Raw genomic sequence first — 19,023 nt, 5'->3', positions numbered from 1 at the left:
AGTTTTCTCTTTGTTTTCTACTGAAGGAAAAAGGGGGGAGGTGTTGTTAAAATAGGAATGTGTTTGTGACACCTCCTGTTCTGATTTTTTTCTAAAGCCAATGCATCACAGAGCCCTTATAAAAAACTTAAAGAGGCCTTATCATCTGTAGAAGCTTTTGAAAAACACTACTTAGTAAGTATGAGTTTTGGTTATTTATATGAGTTTTGGGTGTTTATGTTATAGACTTAACAGGGTCTAAATTTTCAAACCTGAGAAGGTAACACTGATAATGTAAACCTGTATTTTGGTATAAAAGGTTATTGCCTGCACATTGAACAAGGCTGATTTGTTTTACTAGAACCCTATATGGGCCTCAAGTTTCGAATATTAGAATTAGCTTTAATATTTACAGTTATGAGTTCGAGGTTGTTATCTGCAAGTATGTATACTTAGTTATTAAAAAAGGTAATGTCATGGCTATTATGTTCTGCTATCCTGAATTCAGAATTAATTGAATCTTTCCCAGAAGAATATTCATGTGTGAATTCGGCTTCCTTTTGAATCATTCAGATTTGCATTTTGCAATGGGCGTTACGTGTTCTAAGTTATACTGTTGAATTTTTTATATAAACTGCGGGGCATCTGTGGATAATAGGGTTGGACCTGGCACAGATTAGAGCAGTAGAATTCTCATTATGCTTTAATATGCATGTTGATTTCCTGACAGCTCCCTTATTGCCTTATTGGGGAGCCATTGTAATGATCTTCTGGACATTTTAATAAAAGATTATTAAATAAAATGAACAAAATAACCCCTGACTGTCACAGAAGGGTGTTTTGTTTTATTTTTCTTTTCTTTTCTTCCCCCTTCATTTCCCTATGAAATGTCTTATATTTGCGGTACTGCCTTCAAAGTTTTCTGGGGAGAAGTTGGAGGAAAATTGAGCATTTTTTTAAATCTAAAAACTAGGTGGTACTTATTTTTTGCCAAGTTGTGACTGAAACAAAAAGTCTCAGAACATTTCATCTGAAGATACCAGATTTCATTTTTATACTTCATTTCTTTATAAGACTACTTGGATAGCTGGACCAAAACTAAAATCTTCAGAACTGCTAGCTTCTCTTACATATTAAGTTCCAACTTGTACCTGAAGATCTCTGCTAAATTCAGCAGTGTCTTCCTAAATTTAAGAAACTAAGTGGGATCTGCAGAGTTTGCCAATGAAGGAGTTGCTGTTTCTGTTTGTATTTCTGACTGCACTTTTGCGCGCAACAGAAATTCAGTTATCAGATACACTATAAAGTATTGTTTTCTATGTAGTTGTCATATAAATATATACAGTTTGTATGTACCTATGTTTTATCCATGTATTCAATGCAGAACAGCATAGAATTAGTTAGAATTTCCAGCCACCACTAAGATAATGTATTTGCGTTTAAAATTTTAATGAGTCTGGAAAGTAAAATGCAGGTTTTCAGACCTGTTGAAAGCAAGAAGCAATGAGTTTTTATTAGCAGAAAAGGCTCTGTTCTCATCTCCTGAAACAACTTAAGAATCTTTTGTAAAACTGTCCAAATCTTCTACAAGTATATTGGCTGGTACCTTAATTTGGGGGTAATGTAGCTTTGAATTTTTATGTACAGCTGATGTTGAAGGCCTCTTTTTATACTGATGTGTTAAGGAGTGGTCACTTAATGTACTGTAGGGTATTGTGAGTTCTTAATTGAAGGACAAGGTGATTTTTTTTTTAGGCTCTTCATAAGAAACATCAAAAACTGCCTCAGAAGGGCTTTGGGAACTTGTATGAGGTCACTTTTCTGCCCCATAGGAATAGATGCTTTCTGACAGATACTCTGGTTGGAAGCACTTAAGCAATTTGTTTTGAAGGGCGGAGTAGTTCTTAATACACTAAGTGAAGGAGAATGAGCTTCTGTTGAAGAGGCTGTGGGTTTGTAAATACAGTGTGAAAGGTTTTTATATATCTCACCAGAGATTATTACATGCTTGAAAAAAAGTTTGGAGGCGGTATACAGTGTGTGTTGTAACTGCTAATTTTGTGACAAAGATTTGTCGTTGTTATTACAAGCTTGGGGCAAAGTGAGGAGGGTGACATGTAGGCAGTGTGGCTGCATTGGAAGTTGAGCTTAAAGATGACTAAGAAACTTCAATTTGGGATTGCCTACCTTCAAGCAAAATTCCCTCAAGGCACACTTGCCAAAATATTTATTCAGATTGTAACTTAGCATTTTGCATTTAATTGTATGTTTATGTACTGCAAACTTTCATATACTTAATGGTATTATGTGCAGCTTTAGTGAAAGAATCATGTACTGTGTTCTGTATGTAGTTGATTTGGTTTTGAAGTATTAGTTGTGAGTCTCGGGGCAAGCTCTAATATTGCTCTAAATACGTTATGCTGTGGTGTATCCTGGAATGATGCACTGCACAATCCTGCAATGCCAGTCTAATGGGATATAGTCACTGAGAAACAGGTGCTTTCAAAAAAAGACAGGAGGATTCAAGTGTAAAAAAAGTGCTTGAAACTGCATCTCATCTATTATTTTGGTAGTTTCAATTTGCCTCATCTAATTTTTAATAGGCTTTTTTCTTCTGCTGTTTATTACAAAGGTACGGGATAATGACCAATTGTAGAAAAAGGGAAGATGACCTGTTACAAACTGCTCTATATTGTGTGCCAAGGGCAAGGGGAAGTCTAAAAAGTGTCTCATTCTGGTCATTTTGTTGTAGTAACTTAGTTACTGGCTATAAGCTTTTGTGAAATACATAGAGCTACTAAAAATATATAAAGCTTATAATAGTTTCTTCTTCTTTTAAACAGGATCTGTCCCATGCCACCATTGAAATGTACACGAATATTGGAAGAATACGGTCAGCTAAGCTTGTGGGAAAGGACTTGGCAGAGTTTTATATGTAAATGAATGTTTAAAATGTGTTAAATGCGTTGGCTTTCTAAAATTTGAATATAGTACTTGAGAAAAATATGCTGTGTTTAAAAATGTATTTTTAAAAGTTTTTTTTTCATAAACATACCCTAAGTTTCAGTCTGTATTTTGGGGGAGGAGAAAGAAAAGAAAGTGGAAGAACACTGGCAGTCTCTTTGCATCAAAATCTAATTCTCACTTCATGATTTCATACTCTTACTTTTAACTGTTTTGTGTTCTTTAGCTGAATCTTTTATTCTCCTAGGGAGAAAAGGGTATGGGATGAGGGGAGGAAAGAGAGAGATTTGCATTTGCTAGAGCCTGCTTTGTAACATGGCTTCTGACTTGTTGCAAAGTTTATCATTACCTTTACAAATGCGTAGGTATATATATACCTTACGAAGAGCCAGAAAACATGTTATTGGGAGGGTAATCAGTTTCATATTTGAGATTATGATCGCAAAATGTTTTTTTTTCCCCACTGAGAAATTTACAGTGATTTTATTCCTAATTTCCAAATATACTTATTTGTGGTTATCCCTGCTATTAAATTCCATGAAAGGAACATCCTGCATTGATTTTCTGTTTAATTTTATTTTTCTTCTTTAGAAGAATTTCGGAGTCCTAAGTGTTTTTTTGAGAACACATGTTTAGGCATGCTTCTCACTTGTGTTCACTAAATCAGTCTGATCATCTAGTTGCAAAAGATTCTCGTAAATTAGTTTAAATTTCTACCTGAGGTAATAATGTCACGTTTAAAGATTAGCATGGAACTGCTGTGTAGAGATAAAATGCTCTTTTCATTGAAGCTTTTTCCTGCTTTAAAATTACTGAGTAAGTGTATTTTTAGTGAAGTGTCAGAAGCTTGACATGGCTTTTGTTGCATTTGTGGGAGGTAGCTTCCCCTCACTTGCTCTGACTTGGGACAGATCTGTACATTAAGTCTTCCATGGGCACTTAATTGCAGTTCTGCTTGCTTAAGTGAATCACATAAAGGTAGGCCAATATGTTGATCTGCTACCGGCAAAATAAAGAGCATAATGATTCTCTGCATCTTGTTCTGCACTTGTATGCAACGATCCTCTCCCATCCCCACTTTCTGAAAATTTGTAGAGAGTTTTCATGGCTTCAAAGATTCTTAAATCACACTGTACTCATTTCTTTATTTTTAAAGGAGGAAGAAAGGTCCACAGAAGGCAGAAATCTATCTTCAAGGAGCACTGAAAACTTACCTTGCTGAGGGCTGGGCATTGCTTGTCACACATACGAGAAAGCAGTTAGCTGAATGTCAGAAACACCTTGGGCAAATAGAAAAGTATCCTCTGAAAGGCGGAGCCAGAAAAATCAAGACTGGAGAAAATTATACTTTTGATTATTTTTCTGACAACTCTAACTTTTATTTAACAGTAGAGATTGCCAAACATCAGACAGCTGAGTTATTTTATGTTTGCATTGTTGCTGTTCAGCTGGGGAGGGTTGGGTCATTTATTTTTGAGTTTTTATTTTTTTAAATTGAATTTTTATTTTTTCAACTTCAATTTTTATTTTTTCAATGTAAAACCTTTTGCCTGTGGTTGCCGCTCTTCATTTTAAAAATGTCGAGGCTCTAGAGAGTTGTGCAATGTGGGTAATATGAAGTTTATCATTAGTTCAGCAGATACCATAGAGGTTTCTTATGATTCTGCTTGTACTTTATCATTATGGAAGTTTTTTTGTAGTACTGTTTTTTAATTCGGTAAATATAGTGTCTTCCTATATTAAGGAACTTAATTTCTGGGCTTGCTTTCTATAACTGCTACCCCCTTTTTCTTGTATCTGACCTGGTGAGAACTCTTCTGGTATTTGTAATGGTGACTTTCCAAAAGTTAAAACAGAGACTTCGAAGATGAAAATCTTGTGGCTTTGGTGTGGTGTGTGGCATTGCAATATTCTTTACTATGGTTTATTACGTATTTCTGGCTTTGATCTCTGCTTCAGAAGGGGAGTGGGAGTTGTTTGCTTCTAAGTTGTGTAAAAGCTCAGTCTTCGACATGTGAATGAAATCTTCTCTGTAAATGCCACATAAATGCTAAGTAATACTTTGAGAGAATGATTTGGCCCAATCCAAATATCTGCCAGGCTTCAAGTTCTTCACTTTGATACTCTACATTATTTTTACACAGCAATTCTATACTCTGCAACTGTATTTATTTAAATCTCTCTGTGTTGCTGTAGTATTGCTACTTTCAAGATAAGAGGTGGGTGTTTGGGGGAAAGTCTACTGACTGGCCTTGGATGTTCTGATCTTTTTGGCATCGGAGACAGCACAAATTGAATTTTGCTTTTCTTTATAGCCTCATATGTTGTTGCCTAAATTTGGTAGCTAAATTAAGTAACTTGGTTCTAATCTGTTGTGCTGCATGCAGGATATTATGTACTATAGCAAAATGGCAAATTTTCATTATTTTATGGTGTTTTGGGGCAAGGGTACTGCTTTCCTTGGTGCCATAGTTATAAAAAGAATTCCTATAGGTGTTCCAAACTGGGGTGGTGAGTTGAACAGAGTACTTTCTGCAGGACAGTTCTTGTGGAAATTGCAAGGAAGGACAACTTTTTGGAATGGTTCTTCGAGCTTTTTTTAGAAGTTGTTGGAATTTTTGTTGTTGTGTTTTTTTTTTCCTTTGCCTAAAAAGTTCATGTTTTAGTCTCTAAGTGACAGTAATAGGAATCTTACTGTAGCTGAAAATCAGCTGAGCTAAATTCAAGTTTGTAGTGTATTCTGGGATTTGTTCTTTTAATTTTTCTGCCTTAGTGCAAATGCTTGGAAAGAATCTGAGCCAGTAATATCGCAGTCTTAGCTAAATACTTAAATGACTGTTTGTATCCACAGCACTCAAAAGTATGAAGGATGTCTTATGACTTAGTTATATTAAGTGATGCTGTAACAGCTGGCAGATTCTCAGCCAAGTAAATTGGAATATAATCCGATATTCAAGTTCTTTATTTTTAAATGTTGGGCAGCGTAATGCAACACACCAAGTCTTTAACTCGCATGCTGCATTTATCTCTTGTCAAATAACCACTTTCCTGTGCTCCCTGATCTTTTTAAGTGGGGGAAGATTGCTCAGGTTAATAATGGATCATATTTTAGTAAGTCTGCAAAAAGTAGAGATTGTGCAATATTCTCAGTTGATAGTAAATCTTGCATTGCTTCTGTTCTGATAGAGGAGTGTGGTGATGATAAAGGCAGGTCTTGTATTAAAAGATTAGAAAAGGTGTACTTGAACTGTCTTGTTTTCAGTCAGATTTCTGAATGTTGTAGGTTTCTGCCTTGTGTTTCCTTAACTTTGTTAGTTATCTTCAAACAAGCAGCCTTTTAGCTGGTGATAATCACTTAACAGAAGATGAACGCAAAGGCTTTTGCCAAGAAATACTAGATTTTGCCAATCAGCAAGTGGAGAACCAAGGTAAATATGATTCTTAAATACTTAAAATTTAAGCTGCTCTAATCCAATCTTTCCCTAAAAGTACTTGGAAGGCTTTTTCTAATTGTTTTCATTACCTTGCATATAACATAGTTCTTTTCTTGTCACCTCCAGAATATTTATGAAACTTCTGCAATAACTAGGAATAGTCAAAGATGAAAGGGTAATTAACATTTTCATCTTCAATGCCAGGAAGTCCTTGTTTCCCTTCACATATCTGTTTCACCGCTTTGACAGCTCCTAATTTATCTTGCGGAAGTTTTTCTTGACAAATGGATATACAATAAGTAATCTAGTTATTTAGTATGTTATTTTAGACTTGTGTGATGGGTTGACCCTGGCTGGACACCAGGTACTACTAAAGCTGCTCTATCACTCTACTCATCAGCTGGACAGAAGGGAGAAAATAAAATTAAAATCTCCTGGGTCAAGATAAGGACGGGCAGAGATCACTCACCAATTACCATCATGGGAAAAACAGACTCGAGGAAAATTTATGTAATTTATTAGTAATCAAATCAGAGTAGGATAATGAGAAAATAAATACTAAATCTTAAACCACCTTCCCCCCACCCCTTCCTTCTTCCTTGGCTTAACTTCACTCCCAATTTCTCTGCCTCTTCCCTTGCAGCAGTGCAGGGGGATGGGGAAGGGAGGTTGCAGTCAGTTCATCACAAGTTGTCTCTGATGTTCCTTTCTCCACATGGGAAGACTCCTCACACTCTTCCCCTGCTCCAGCATGGGGTCCCTCCCACAGGAGACAGTTCTCCGTGAACTTCTCCAATGAGAGTCCTTGCCATGGGCTGCTGTTCTTCATGAACAGCTCCAGTGTGGGTCCTTTCCATGGGTTGTAGCCCTTCAGGAACAGATTGCTCCAGTGTGGGCCCCCCACAGAGTTACAAGTCCTGCCAGCAAACCTGCTTCAGTGTGGGCTTCTCTCTCCATGGGGCCACAGGTCCCGCTGGGAACCTGCTCCAGCATGGGCTTCCCATGGGGTCACAACCTCCTTTGGGCATCCACCTGCTCTGGCATGGGGTCCTCCACGGGCTGCAGGTGGATATCTGCTCCACCGTGGACCTCCATGGGCTGCAGGGCACAGCTGGCCTCACCATGGTCTGCACCACGAGCTGTAGGGGAATCTCTGTTCCAGTGCCTGGAGCACCTCCTGCACCTCTGTACGTTCTCACTCCTCTCTTCAGCTGCAATTGCGCAGTTTTTCCCCCCTGCTTCTTAAATATGTTATCCCAGAGGCAGTACCACCGTCGCTGATGTGCTTGGCCCTGGCCAGCTGCGGGTCCATCTTGGAGCTGGCTGGCATTGGCTCTGTCAGACTTGGGGAAAGGCCCTAACAGCTTCTCACAGAAGCCACCCCTGTAGCCCCCCCACTACCAAAACCTTGCCATGCAAGCCCATTATAACTTGCTTCTTAGTAAAATTTTGGTACTGCCTCAGTGTTGGTTTTTGGAGTCTAGAGAAGAGAATGAAAAACCCTTGTATGGTAAAGCTGATGGCTCAAGGCAGCAGTCCAGTGATTGGTTTCTTAAATTTGTATTTGGTCTTAATTTATGCACTTTGGGAAGTCTGTCACTTTATGCTACTGTGTTCATCTAGAAGACTTTATGTAGTAGTGAAATGTTAAACTTCTGCTTAGACACTATCTCTTAGTTTAGTTGCCTGTAATAGACTGAGTACTAAACTTCTAGTGGATGTAACCATTAGAAAACAAATTTCAGCATCTTTAAGTCTTATTTCTGTGCAAGATAAAACTAAAATATGGAAGTCTCGATTTGTTGTGAAAGGTTTAATTGTGAAAAGTTGTTGATTCATTTAATTTTAGGGGTTACAATTTTAAGAGAAAAGATTTGGTGATCTCCAGCAGCACTGGGGAAGAATAAAATCCCTGGTTTTATCTTTCCAGGTCAAAAGGTTATACTGCCTATGCACTCCTTCGCACAGTTGAAAACTCTACATTTTGACCCTCCAAATGCTGTGGTCCATGTGGGTGGAAAGTTGTCTATTGAGTTGACTTTGCTGAGCCAAATGCCCATTCCTGTCCGGGTGGATCAGATTGCCATCCACGTTCACTTCAGCGTTGAGAAAAATAGTTACAGAAAAACAGCTGAGTGGCTCACGAAACACAAAACTTCCAATGGTGTTATCAGTTTTCCAAATGAAGTCACAGGCTTTCCTTTCCCAAGAAACAACTTGCCAGCACTGGAGCTATACGAAATGTATGAACGGAGTCCGTCAGATAACTCTTTGAACACAGCAGGAATTATCTGCAAAAATGTGCACATGCTACTGCGAAGGCAAGAGAGCAGCAGTTCGCTGGACATGCCCTCAGGAGTGACTTTAGAAGATGGGGCTCATGTGTTGAAATGCAACAACTTGATACTGGAACCAGGGGTCAACAAAATAACATTCAATACTCAGGTATGTTTTTATAGTTGAGTGAATGTAGCACTCGTGAAAAAAGAACTAAAAGCACTGGAAGAGCCTAGTGCTGGCAAGTGGTATCTGCATTGCTTCCTGTTACAGCTTGAGTGATGCCATTCTCCTTGTGGCTGTATTTTCATTGTTTTAAACCTTTTTTTTCCCTTGAAAGAAGGCTGTTCTGTTTGTGCTAAAATGTACAGGTGACCCTCCTATTTGCAATCGTTTGAGTCAGCCTTCCCAGAACTTACTTTAAACATCTTGATTATTGCTGCAAAAATTAAACTGATAAATTCAGATACAAAATTATGTACTGCTCATGAAGTCTGCCTTAACTGTTGAGCTCATGGAGAATAACGCTTAAAAGTTTTGATGGGGAATGCATTTTCTAGCCCTTGGAAAGTGACTGTGTGGTTAAATTTGGTTGGTAGCCTGTTCTTCACTGTGGAGGTGTTAGAATATTTTTTCATTTGGTGCATGTAGTAAATTTACCTGCAAGAAGTATGACAAAGTTAAGCTCAGCTTCAAATATTTGCATTTAGAAGATGTCAGCATTAAGATTGCCTGCATTATTCATCTTAATCACATAAGGCACGAGAGGACAAGAACATAAGAATTCTGTGCTACAGAAAGACTGAATTTGCATGAGCAAACACCTGTGAAAATAGTGTCACCATCTAAATGCCACCCTCAGGAAATGAATTACAGTCCTGCTTCTGACATAGTGTTGTATATGAACCTACCTTGATTCCCCACATGTACTCTAAGTACATGTGTACTACTTGGAGTAATCCTTTTTTCCCCCCCACGTCTTCCTCCAGCAAGCTCCCAGTAGTTGCCGAAATGTTTAAGGACAGTAGTGCTCGTTACTTCTGTTTACCTTGCATTGCCACTAGATGTATAATAATGCTAAATAAGCAGGCTTTGAGCACCAATCCTGTTGGGTGGTTGTAGTGGTAGAGTTTGTGGGGCTTTTTTTGTATATTGTGTTGGATGTTTGTTCGTTTGTGGTTTTTGGTGGGTTTTTTTGTTGTTGTTGTTGTGGTGGGGGTTTTTTTTGTGGCTTTGGACTTTGCTGATCTGCGGTTTGTTTGCTTCTTTTAATGAAATGGGAAAGGCATTTACCTGCTGACTTAGTCTTAGGAAGCAAAATGCCAAGCATTTTCAAAAGTGAGACTTCACTGTCTACTTGGCGTCCCAGAAGTAGGAGCTTCTGGCCTCAATTACCATGTTGTTCGGTTCTTTGAGTTTTCTTTAAATACTTTCTATCTCCCTCCCCACTTCTGTAACCCTTCATAGGGAAGTATTTAATAGAGTTGAATACCACAGTAATAAATGTCAGTGTAGGGAAAATTTGAGTGAGAAAATGCTGAGAAATTCAGTGCAGCATCTGAATGAACAACAAGAGATGGAGCAGCACAGTGAGGAATGCAACAGGTGTTTCATAGCTGCTTCATTTGCTGAGCATTATCCAGCCTGTATATTGGGAAGGATATAGATGCTATGAAGAGAGAAAATAATTTGCAGTTTCATATGTTATATATGCCTGATAGCTCTGCCATTTTCTAATTGGTTTAAATTAGCTTTCATCCCCTTTTAAAAGTAATTTTGAAGTAAGAATCTACATATCTGCTGTTGATGGCTAAAAATTGATAGCTAGATAGAGCTGGCCAGGAGGCTTCTGTAGCATTCTTAGCATATTGTATGTGCTCCACAGTGAGATTTTAACTTTCTCCCTCCTTTTTTTTTTTTTTTAAATTATTAATTTCTTTCTTGTCATAGAACTTTATTTAGCATGAAGCTTTCTGCAGGCTTACATACTCTGTCTTTCTGTTCCTCCAGTGCTGGGGCAGAAATCACTAGAGATGTGCTTGGTACACATGCACAGGTACATTGTGGAACCTGTGTGGATAGCGGGTATCTCAAGATAGAAGCTGAGTTCAAGTCCTTGATGATACAATGGAAATGGCAATGTCATTTGAACTACTTACTGACCTCATTTTTTAGGTTTCTCATTCTTTTAAAGGATTGGGACAAGGTAATTGGATTTGGAGATGTCAGAGGTCTTGGTGGCTGTGGGTGTAGTTTTCCATAAATTAACATGTATGTAGAACTGCTTTTCAGGTGGAGGAGCCTTAGTAGAAGAAAGCTGTTAGAGACTGTTCTGAGCAGGCATTTTGGCTTTCAAGAAGCCATCTGAAACCATGTAAGAAGAGATATGGATGAAAAGCTCAATGTAGCTCTGCTTTAAATTTGCCCTGTTCTGCATGTTTCTGGTGGCTATTGGAGAATGGACAGCCTCACGCTTATAACTTTCCTATTTTCCCAGCCTTTCTTTCTTGAAAGATCTTTGCTTGAGGAGACCGCTCAGTGTGAATCCTACTTACCTTTAGATAGTTGTTCAAAGCATGACTTATCTGTCCTTAAAGGGAAAAATCTGAATATATAATGATTTTTGACAGTGTGTTGCTAGATACCATGATGAAAGCTTCTCTAGATTTGAGGTGCAGTATTTACAGTTGCAGTATTATAATATGCTGTGTCACTCCTCCTGGATTACGTAGCTGGCCAGAGGATTGAACCTGCTGACAACTTGTTTTCTGAATTATCTTACGGTAATCTTTAGTTGTACTACTTTCACAGAAAGAGTAATGACTGTGTTTCTAAGATAGAGGGAGTTTGATTCTCTCTTTAGACTGATGATTAGCATTATTTATGCTGATAGCAATCTTTCTGTGTATTTTTTTCAAATTTTAAAAGAGATCAGAAAGCATTATCTCAGTTCTTCAGACCAATATTCCCACCCTACATTGAGGTTTAAAGTAGGTATGTATTATGAAAGACTTCACTCTTGCTTTTCTCTTTATGACGTATTCAAGGGATTAAATGTAGTGACTTTACTGTCAAAATGTAGAATACTGAATTTCAGTCAGAATTTGCTTCGTAAATAACTGTGGCAGTGAAGTTTGAATCTTAAGTAATTGCAGCTTTTCTCCATAACTTCTAATCTTATTCTTTAGATTGAATTATAGTCAGCATCAATATTTATGTATTACACTTGGTAAAATGGCACATAGAAAAAGAAAACATTTCCTATTCCCTAGCAGCAGTAGCTAAGAGCAAACAGAATCAAGGATAAATATACTAGCAGATGTTAAAGGTTTGCTTTTTATGATGTTATTGAAAAACATCTAGAATCCCATTATTCAGGGTGAAGGAAGCGTTTGAAATTAAATATGTATGTACTAGTTTTTTTGTAAGTATTCACACAGGGTGTGAGGTGGGGAATGTGTGAAATCAATAGCTTGAGCTGAAAGCTGAGCCTTACGTAATGTTGTAGGATTTTATGAATGTAAGCCAAATAAGCACTTTGCTTGCTAAATATCATTTCAGTACTTAAAAAATATAATGATATTTTAGTGTATGTGGTTCTTGGTGGGGGTGGGAACAACTAACCAACAAGACAAAAAACCCCCAAAATAACCATTTGTCAGCATAGGTACTACATTAGCTATTCTGGCTGTTGATACTTGTCACTCTTGGTGTATTTTTTTCTTGAATCAACCAACACTCTAGAGCTTCTGCCTTAAAGGGGCAAAAGGTGCTCCTTTGTGAAAATCTTGTCACTTACTCAGGGAACGAGTCTGGCATTTTAATTTAGAAATGCAAAGTATCTTATAAAAATGAGCTGAAAACACGCTGTTCTTTAGTAGAGGGTTTGTTCTAGAAGTATTTTCTAAAGTGAAAAATCCATTTAATGTTTCCTTCAAAGGCCAAAGAACCTGGGACATACACACTCAGACAACTGTGCACTTCAATTGGGAAAGTACAGTTTGTCCTTCTTCATATTTACCCAATTGTGCAGTATGATGTATATTCTCAGGAGCCCCAGCTAAAAGTGGAACCGATGACTGGTAAGTACAGTTGCTGTGCTGAAGTTATTTTGATGATTTCTGTGGTACTCTTGTGGGACTAGATAAAGCATTTTCTGGCTTGAATATTACTCAGAATTTTTTTGTTTTACTCTTAATTTTGAGTCTAAAATAAACTCTCACTTTTCAAATTATCCATCAAGCATGCTTTGTCAACAATGGCTAGTTTTCACCAGATAATTCCAGTGCTTGGCTCTGAAAAATGTAGTATCACTTTTGAGTGTGGATTCGAACATGTAGTGTCACTTCAATATTGGGTATGGTTTGAGCTGCCACAAGATTAGGAAAAGTGAATAATTAAATTTGTAATTGACTGAGCTCCTTGTTGGTTAGTTCTGTGATGTTGCAGTATCTTGGGTATTTGCAAGAAATGTGTAAGTCCTGTAGAGGTGATAATATAAACTTACTAAAATTTAATACTGAATGCATCCATTGGTTTTATGGACAGCTGAGCATTACTTGTTGTAGCGTTTATTAACGTTTATAAATGGAAGTTAATAGTGATTTTGCTTTCAGGCTATTAGTTGAAGCAGTTGAGGAGTTAACATGCATTTTGTGCCATCATTTCAATTACAGGGGTTGCAATGTGTGGCTATGGAAGGACTGGCATATTGGGCATGAATCAAATGAGCTACCCCTATGAAACTGACGGTTGTGATTCAGATCTTTGAGTGTCTTTGTGCATACTGGCATTCTTGTTATCTTGATTATGTAAATATAGCATGTGGATATGACTGGTAATCCTAGGTAAAAAAAAAAAAAAAGCTGTCTACAACCTGGAGAATTTAAGAAAAAGCTTGGTGAATTCTTTGGGATTATTGTATTTCACTGAATTCAGTACTGCCTGAGCTACACAGTATGTGAGCCAGCTTATCTAAGCCATCCAAGAAACAGTGGTTTTGGTTACTTGAGTTGAAACAACCGGTTGTTCCACACCGGTGTATCTGAGCTAAGTTTAATGTGTTGCATAAGACCAAAACCCTACACGCTTAAGTTACTCTAACATATGTAGCACACGGCCTGGGAATATTGCTCACAGACCTTAGCAGAGCATTGTAACCACCTACCGATGAGTACTGGGATCTGTTAACAATTTCCAATTTCTTCTTCAGATAGCCTTTTGGCTGGCATTCCTCAGAAGGTGAAATTCACAGTGACAACTGGTCACTACACACTGAAGAGCGGGGATACTTTGCAGCTCAGTAACGCAGATGCCATGCCTATTCTGTACCATCCGGAGAGCAAGGCAGTGATCTATTCCAACACCAGAGGTAAGCAATGAAGTAAAAATCAATAATCTTTAAATGGCGAAAAATTCAGTAATCCTGAAGTATACCTGTACTTACAGTATTAAGAACACTTTTTCAATAGTCATTATTATGAACACTTCTAGGGACTTGCAACTGAGTACTTAAGTGCAAGAAAGATCTTAAAACTTTTACCCTCAACATAGTAGTATGAATTCTTCAGCAAACATAGCCGGACAGCTTTTATTTTCGTGGATAAAATTCTGTAGGCATGGTGAAACTGCTGCTGAGGTGAGCATCTGTCATGAATTCCAAGTGAATCGTGGTGTTCTTTTATTACTATGTGGGCTCTGTTTTAACTAGACCATTTTTATTGTGAAGTAGTTGTTAGTAGGCTTTTACGTAGTGCTCTTGTAAATGGAGCATTTCCTTTGTCCTGTGTTTCACTTAACCAGATGACAGTCCCTTTTTTTTTTTTTTTTCTGAGCATAAATACTGTATAGTGGTCTTGGTTGCTGAAATACAAGCAACTTTTACATAAATGGGAAGAACGGTCTTGACAGGCTTGATGAAATTAAGATCAAAATAGACTATACAGAGGTAACCCATGTGTAGTATTTTGAAGACAGATGATGAATTATAACCAAGAAAACTGAATTGTGTGTTCAATAAGTTGTAAGATGGCTGGAAGTTAAATTATGAGACTAAGGAGGTGCAGGACATGGTAAAAACTTCAGTAGGTGTCATATGATGGACTAAAGTAGCTCCTTAGCTAGTTTGAAGCTTGTTATCAAATTGTCCTCTTAGTTCTTTCTTGAACACTGGAAGGGACTACTATACAGAATGTAGCGGTTACCTTCCAGCAGTTTAAGAAGAATAGAGGGTTACTCTTGGAACTTGTGAACAGCGGTGGTATGCAAGATGTGCAGATTATAGCTCATTTGAAGAGGTTACTGTGGAGTTATATAATATGGTTTCTCATTGCTGTTTTTGCAAACATGGTGGCATTGCTAGGAAATGGTTATGGTATCACATATTTTTCTATGACACTTAGCTTTTCAGGCTAGTTTCATTACTTAGTTACAGATTAAAATAAAAATTGGGAAAGGATGAACATGTGTTAAAACTATTTTTTTCCCCTTTCTACACAACTACAGAAAAGATCTCAGAATCATCATTAAGGATTCAGTCTTCTGAAAAGATCACAAGCATCAGTTTGCCAGTAGCTCCTGCGTATCATGTGATTGAATTTGAACTAGAAGTCATGTATTTGCCATCAGCCACAGAATCTGCAGTGGAGAAAGAAAATACTACAAGTAAAGAAGTTCACAGAAAAAACAAAGAGAAGCAGAAACAGGACAACTGCATGGCTACTGTTGACCAAAAAGTAAGATGTTAATTTAATGTTTTTATTATGAAATCTATCTGGTCACAGGGGCATATGCTTCACAAAATAGAAGTGGTAGTGATGTGAGGTGGGAAACTTCTTGCACTGAACAAATTTTTCCTTAAATATGTGCATACAAAAATCATAGCAAATATTACAAATTTAAAGAAAACATAAATATAAGCAGAAATATGCACTATGTTTACTATATTGCCTACTGTTCCATGGGCTAGTCATTTAGTATTCTAACACTTGTAGTTTATATAGGATGAGGGCCACTTGTGTCTTTGTAAAAGGTGGCCTGGTGGTCTTTAAATTCTTCATTCTGACTCATAGGAAAGATATTTCTTCCACTTGCAAAGAATCTGTGTGTTGTGTTGAGGTGTTTCAAGCTGTCACATTATTTAGTTGGAGGTAACTTTTCCTCTTAATTATGAAGGGTGACTTAAATAAGTGGTATGGAAAGAAGCTCTTCAGCTGACAGCAAAATCATCTTTAAACCATCACCTTTCACAGTGTTGCTCCTTGTTAAAATTGACCAAGCGTGCTGCCATGTGTCCTTGTGTGTGAAGAGTAAGTTAAAAAGGAATAGCTATAGACTAGCATTGCTAAAGTGTGATGCGACAATAGGTTTTGGTTTTTTTCTCTGCATATAAAAATACGTTGTTAAATATATGTGCTTTGCAATCAGAAGAATGGCACCATTCACTTCGGAAGTTCTTCAGTTAAGTGTGCTGCTTCAAGTTAAATATACATTATATATGTTTTGAAATATTTTTAGCTTGTATTTGATATATTAAAGTGTTATAAAGAATTTCAGTAATAGATCTTATAGCAATTTATTTGATAGTGATGTTTTACCAGATTATTGTATTAAGATGCTGTTGGTATTTTCTTCTATTCTCCTTCCTTTATTTGTAGTTTTCAGAACTGGGTATGTCAATTTCCACAGGAAAAACTTGTTCAAGATTTCATATTCTGCTCAGAGTAAAACAAAAACCTAACATTTTGTCAGATTAGTTTTGACATAGTTTTTTTTCTTTTTTCCCCTTTCCAGATGCATTAGATATAGACACTTGCTGATAAAAGTTTTGCTTAGAAATGAGAAGAAAAGCAAAGTCGTTATGCCAAAGACCATTAAAAATAAGAACTTTGTTCTCTTTTTACTTTAGGTAACCATTGATTGTCCTTGGTCGATTTACTCCACTATTATTGCATTAACATTCTGCATACCTTTTAATGCCAAGCATTCCTTATTGTCAGCTGGCAAACGGTAACGTACTCATTAAGTATTTATCATTTCTGCCTTCTTACCAAATACAGAGCTGGAGTTTCATAAGTAATATTTATAGCAGCCTTTTTTTTTTTTTTTCAGTTGTGCTTTTGTTACCTTACACAGCTTCCCACTGGAAGCTTGTGCATTTCCTCTAGTATTCTCTCATAACAATAAAACAAATCTGTGGTTTTAGCTATTTTGGAAATAAGACCACAAGATAAACCAAGCCAGCCTATTTCTGTGTAGTTATTTGTTTTCATTTAATATGGAAGAGCATGTTTTACAGCATTGTTTCTACAGACTCTTGAGGAGAGATTGAGAAGATTGAAGGAAACAAATATATCTGCCATTCTGGTTTTGCTTGAGCTGTGCACTTTGAAAACAATTTTATGGACACATATGCTTTCAATGTAACTACTGAACTTCTATTGAACAAACTGTGTTGTGTTTTTCAGGAAGTATGTGCAAGTCTGTGTGCAGAATTTGTCAGATCTCTCTTTCCAGCTTTCAGACAACAGCCTAAAAAATTCTGCTGACTGTACAGACTTGCAGCTGGTACCTCTGAACCCTGAATCTCAACAGGTAAAGGTTCACTTAGTGGTTCATGACCTTGTTGGCAGGACAGGTAGATGAAAGGTCTTAGTGAAATTATTAGCATTTCTGCACATAGATTTTGTAGTAAGTAAGGCTGATAGCTGATGTTAGGTCAGACCTTTGTAGACCTCTGAGTAACTTTGCTTCTTAAAGATGCTTTAGAAGGCATTTACACCTGTAGATCTCAGATTAAATTCTAAAACTTGCAAAGATGATTAGACGAGTTTTCAAACTTGTCCATTTGCCTCATGCAAAACACTACATACCTGCTTGAAAAACAGCTATGCAAATGTGATGTCACTAATATCACTGTTAACATTTAATTTGTTCATCTTATAGCTGCAGTTTGGCATTAAGTTTTAGGAAAAAATCAGGTAGAGACTGTTTTCCAGTTAAACACAGCTGTAAACTAGTTAAGTTGCAAAACAGTCCCCTTGAAGTTTCTTTCAGCCTTGTCTGACCACTATACTAAATTGGTCATTCTTGGTGCCTAGGAAAAGTCTATACAAACATTATTAATATCTGTATTAAATTTGACTTTTGAATAAAATCTTTTTCACACGTACTTCAATGTGAAGTGTTCTTTTTTGAAACATTGATTCTGATAGTGAAATGTATCCCTCCTTTTAATTAGATGTGCATTGTTTAAAAAAAAATCACTAGTAGTTCTTTTGGTTGCATATTTTCCCTAATGATTTATTTGACACTAAACAGGTAATTTGTTTTTATAAACTATAATAATACCAGAACAAACAAACATATGTATGTGCATTTCCACTTCTTTCTGAGAGGAAGTGAGGAGCTAATACTACAAACATTCTCTTTCAGGTCATATACAGTAAGCAATCAATATTCTTTGTATGGGAATTGAAGTGGACAAAAGAGCTCCCTCTCTCCTTGCAGTGCCTGTTTTCAGTCAGCTTTTGCCCAGCTACCTCTGAAGAACAGTCTCTTAGCCTGAAGCCGTTCACTTATGAATTCCAAGTGGAAAATTTTTTTGTAAGTGCTCTTCTGAGTATAGCATATGCTAACTGAACATGATTTACTCATATATGGAAAGGTAAAGTCGAGAAATCTATTGGAAAACTTCTGATACATAATGAGATTGGTAATGACTTAGAATCATTGGAAAGCTAGTTTGTTGAATGCTAGAACTGAAGCCTGATGTGATGTGGCAGAATCATACTTGCCACTGGCATGGGGTGTGGAAACAACAGTTGTGCAAGTGTTGTTGATCTTGTTTCATTTTTTTCTGTGTTTTCACCTTTCTGGGCTTCTCCCATGGAGACACTTCACAGATTACTGAACTGCATTTTCCCCTCTCCAAAGCAAATTGCAATTTCCAAAAAATCTTTGCTGTTGAAAGCATTTGAGTTGTTTTTTGTAGTGCTTGAGATAAGCTTCTCTAATGAAATATTTAGGGTTTTCTAGGCCATTATCTTAAATGCTTCTTCTTTCCCTTTGTGGACAATCTTTTTATTCCTTTGATCAGCTAGGAGGCTTATAGGCTAGATATAACTTCCTATTAAAGGAATTCTATCAACATTATTTAATCTCATCTCTAAACTCAGTCTTGTGTTACCCTTTTTGATGCTTGGGTAAAAAGTAGGAACATGAGAAGACTCTAATTTGGTTAAGTCCTTTTGTCTGTTCTCAGTGTTGCTGTGTTTTCTACCTGCTATTACAAACTGGCCCTGAGCAATATCTTGTGTATTTGTTTACCTACTGGCATGTAACTAGCATTTGTTGGCACCTGTGTCAGCGT

The 19,023-nt window shown here is 37.1% G+C and overlaps 1 protein-coding gene across 3 annotated transcripts in view; it reads left to right on the top strand.

The window, feature by feature from the left end:
* Positions 1-19,023, top strand: part of TRAPPC10 (trafficking protein particle complex subunit 10) — a 44,823-nt gene that overhangs the window by 21,612 nt on the left and 4,188 nt on the right. For all 3 annotated transcript variants that reach the window (XM_082076286.1, XM_082076287.1, XM_082076288.1), the window contains 11 exons: positions 98-174; positions 2,823-2,914; positions 4,100-4,240; positions 6,259-6,371; positions 8,308-8,822; positions 12,595-12,736; positions 13,867-14,025; positions 15,159-15,388; positions 16,561-16,661; positions 17,120-17,246; positions 18,087-18,257. In XM_082076286.1, coding sequence (XP_081932412.1) covers positions 98-174; positions 2,823-2,914; positions 4,100-4,240; positions 6,259-6,371; positions 8,308-8,822; positions 12,595-12,736; positions 13,867-14,025; positions 15,159-15,388; positions 16,561-16,661; positions 17,120-17,246; positions 18,087-18,257 — 1,868 coding nt within the window. The remainder of the gene's footprint in view (positions 1-97; positions 175-2,822; positions 2,915-4,099; positions 4,241-6,258; positions 6,372-8,307; positions 8,823-12,594; positions 12,737-13,866; positions 14,026-15,158; positions 15,389-16,560; positions 16,662-17,119; positions 17,247-18,086; positions 18,258-19,023) is intronic.

Source organism: Streptopelia decaocto (assembly GCF_964273445.1).
Source record: "Streptopelia decaocto genome assembly, chromosome: 1".
Lineage (NCBI taxonomy): Eukaryota > Metazoa > Chordata > Aves > Columbiformes > Columbidae > Streptopelia > Streptopelia decaocto.
This window is presented reverse-complemented; position numbering and strand designations above follow the sequence as displayed.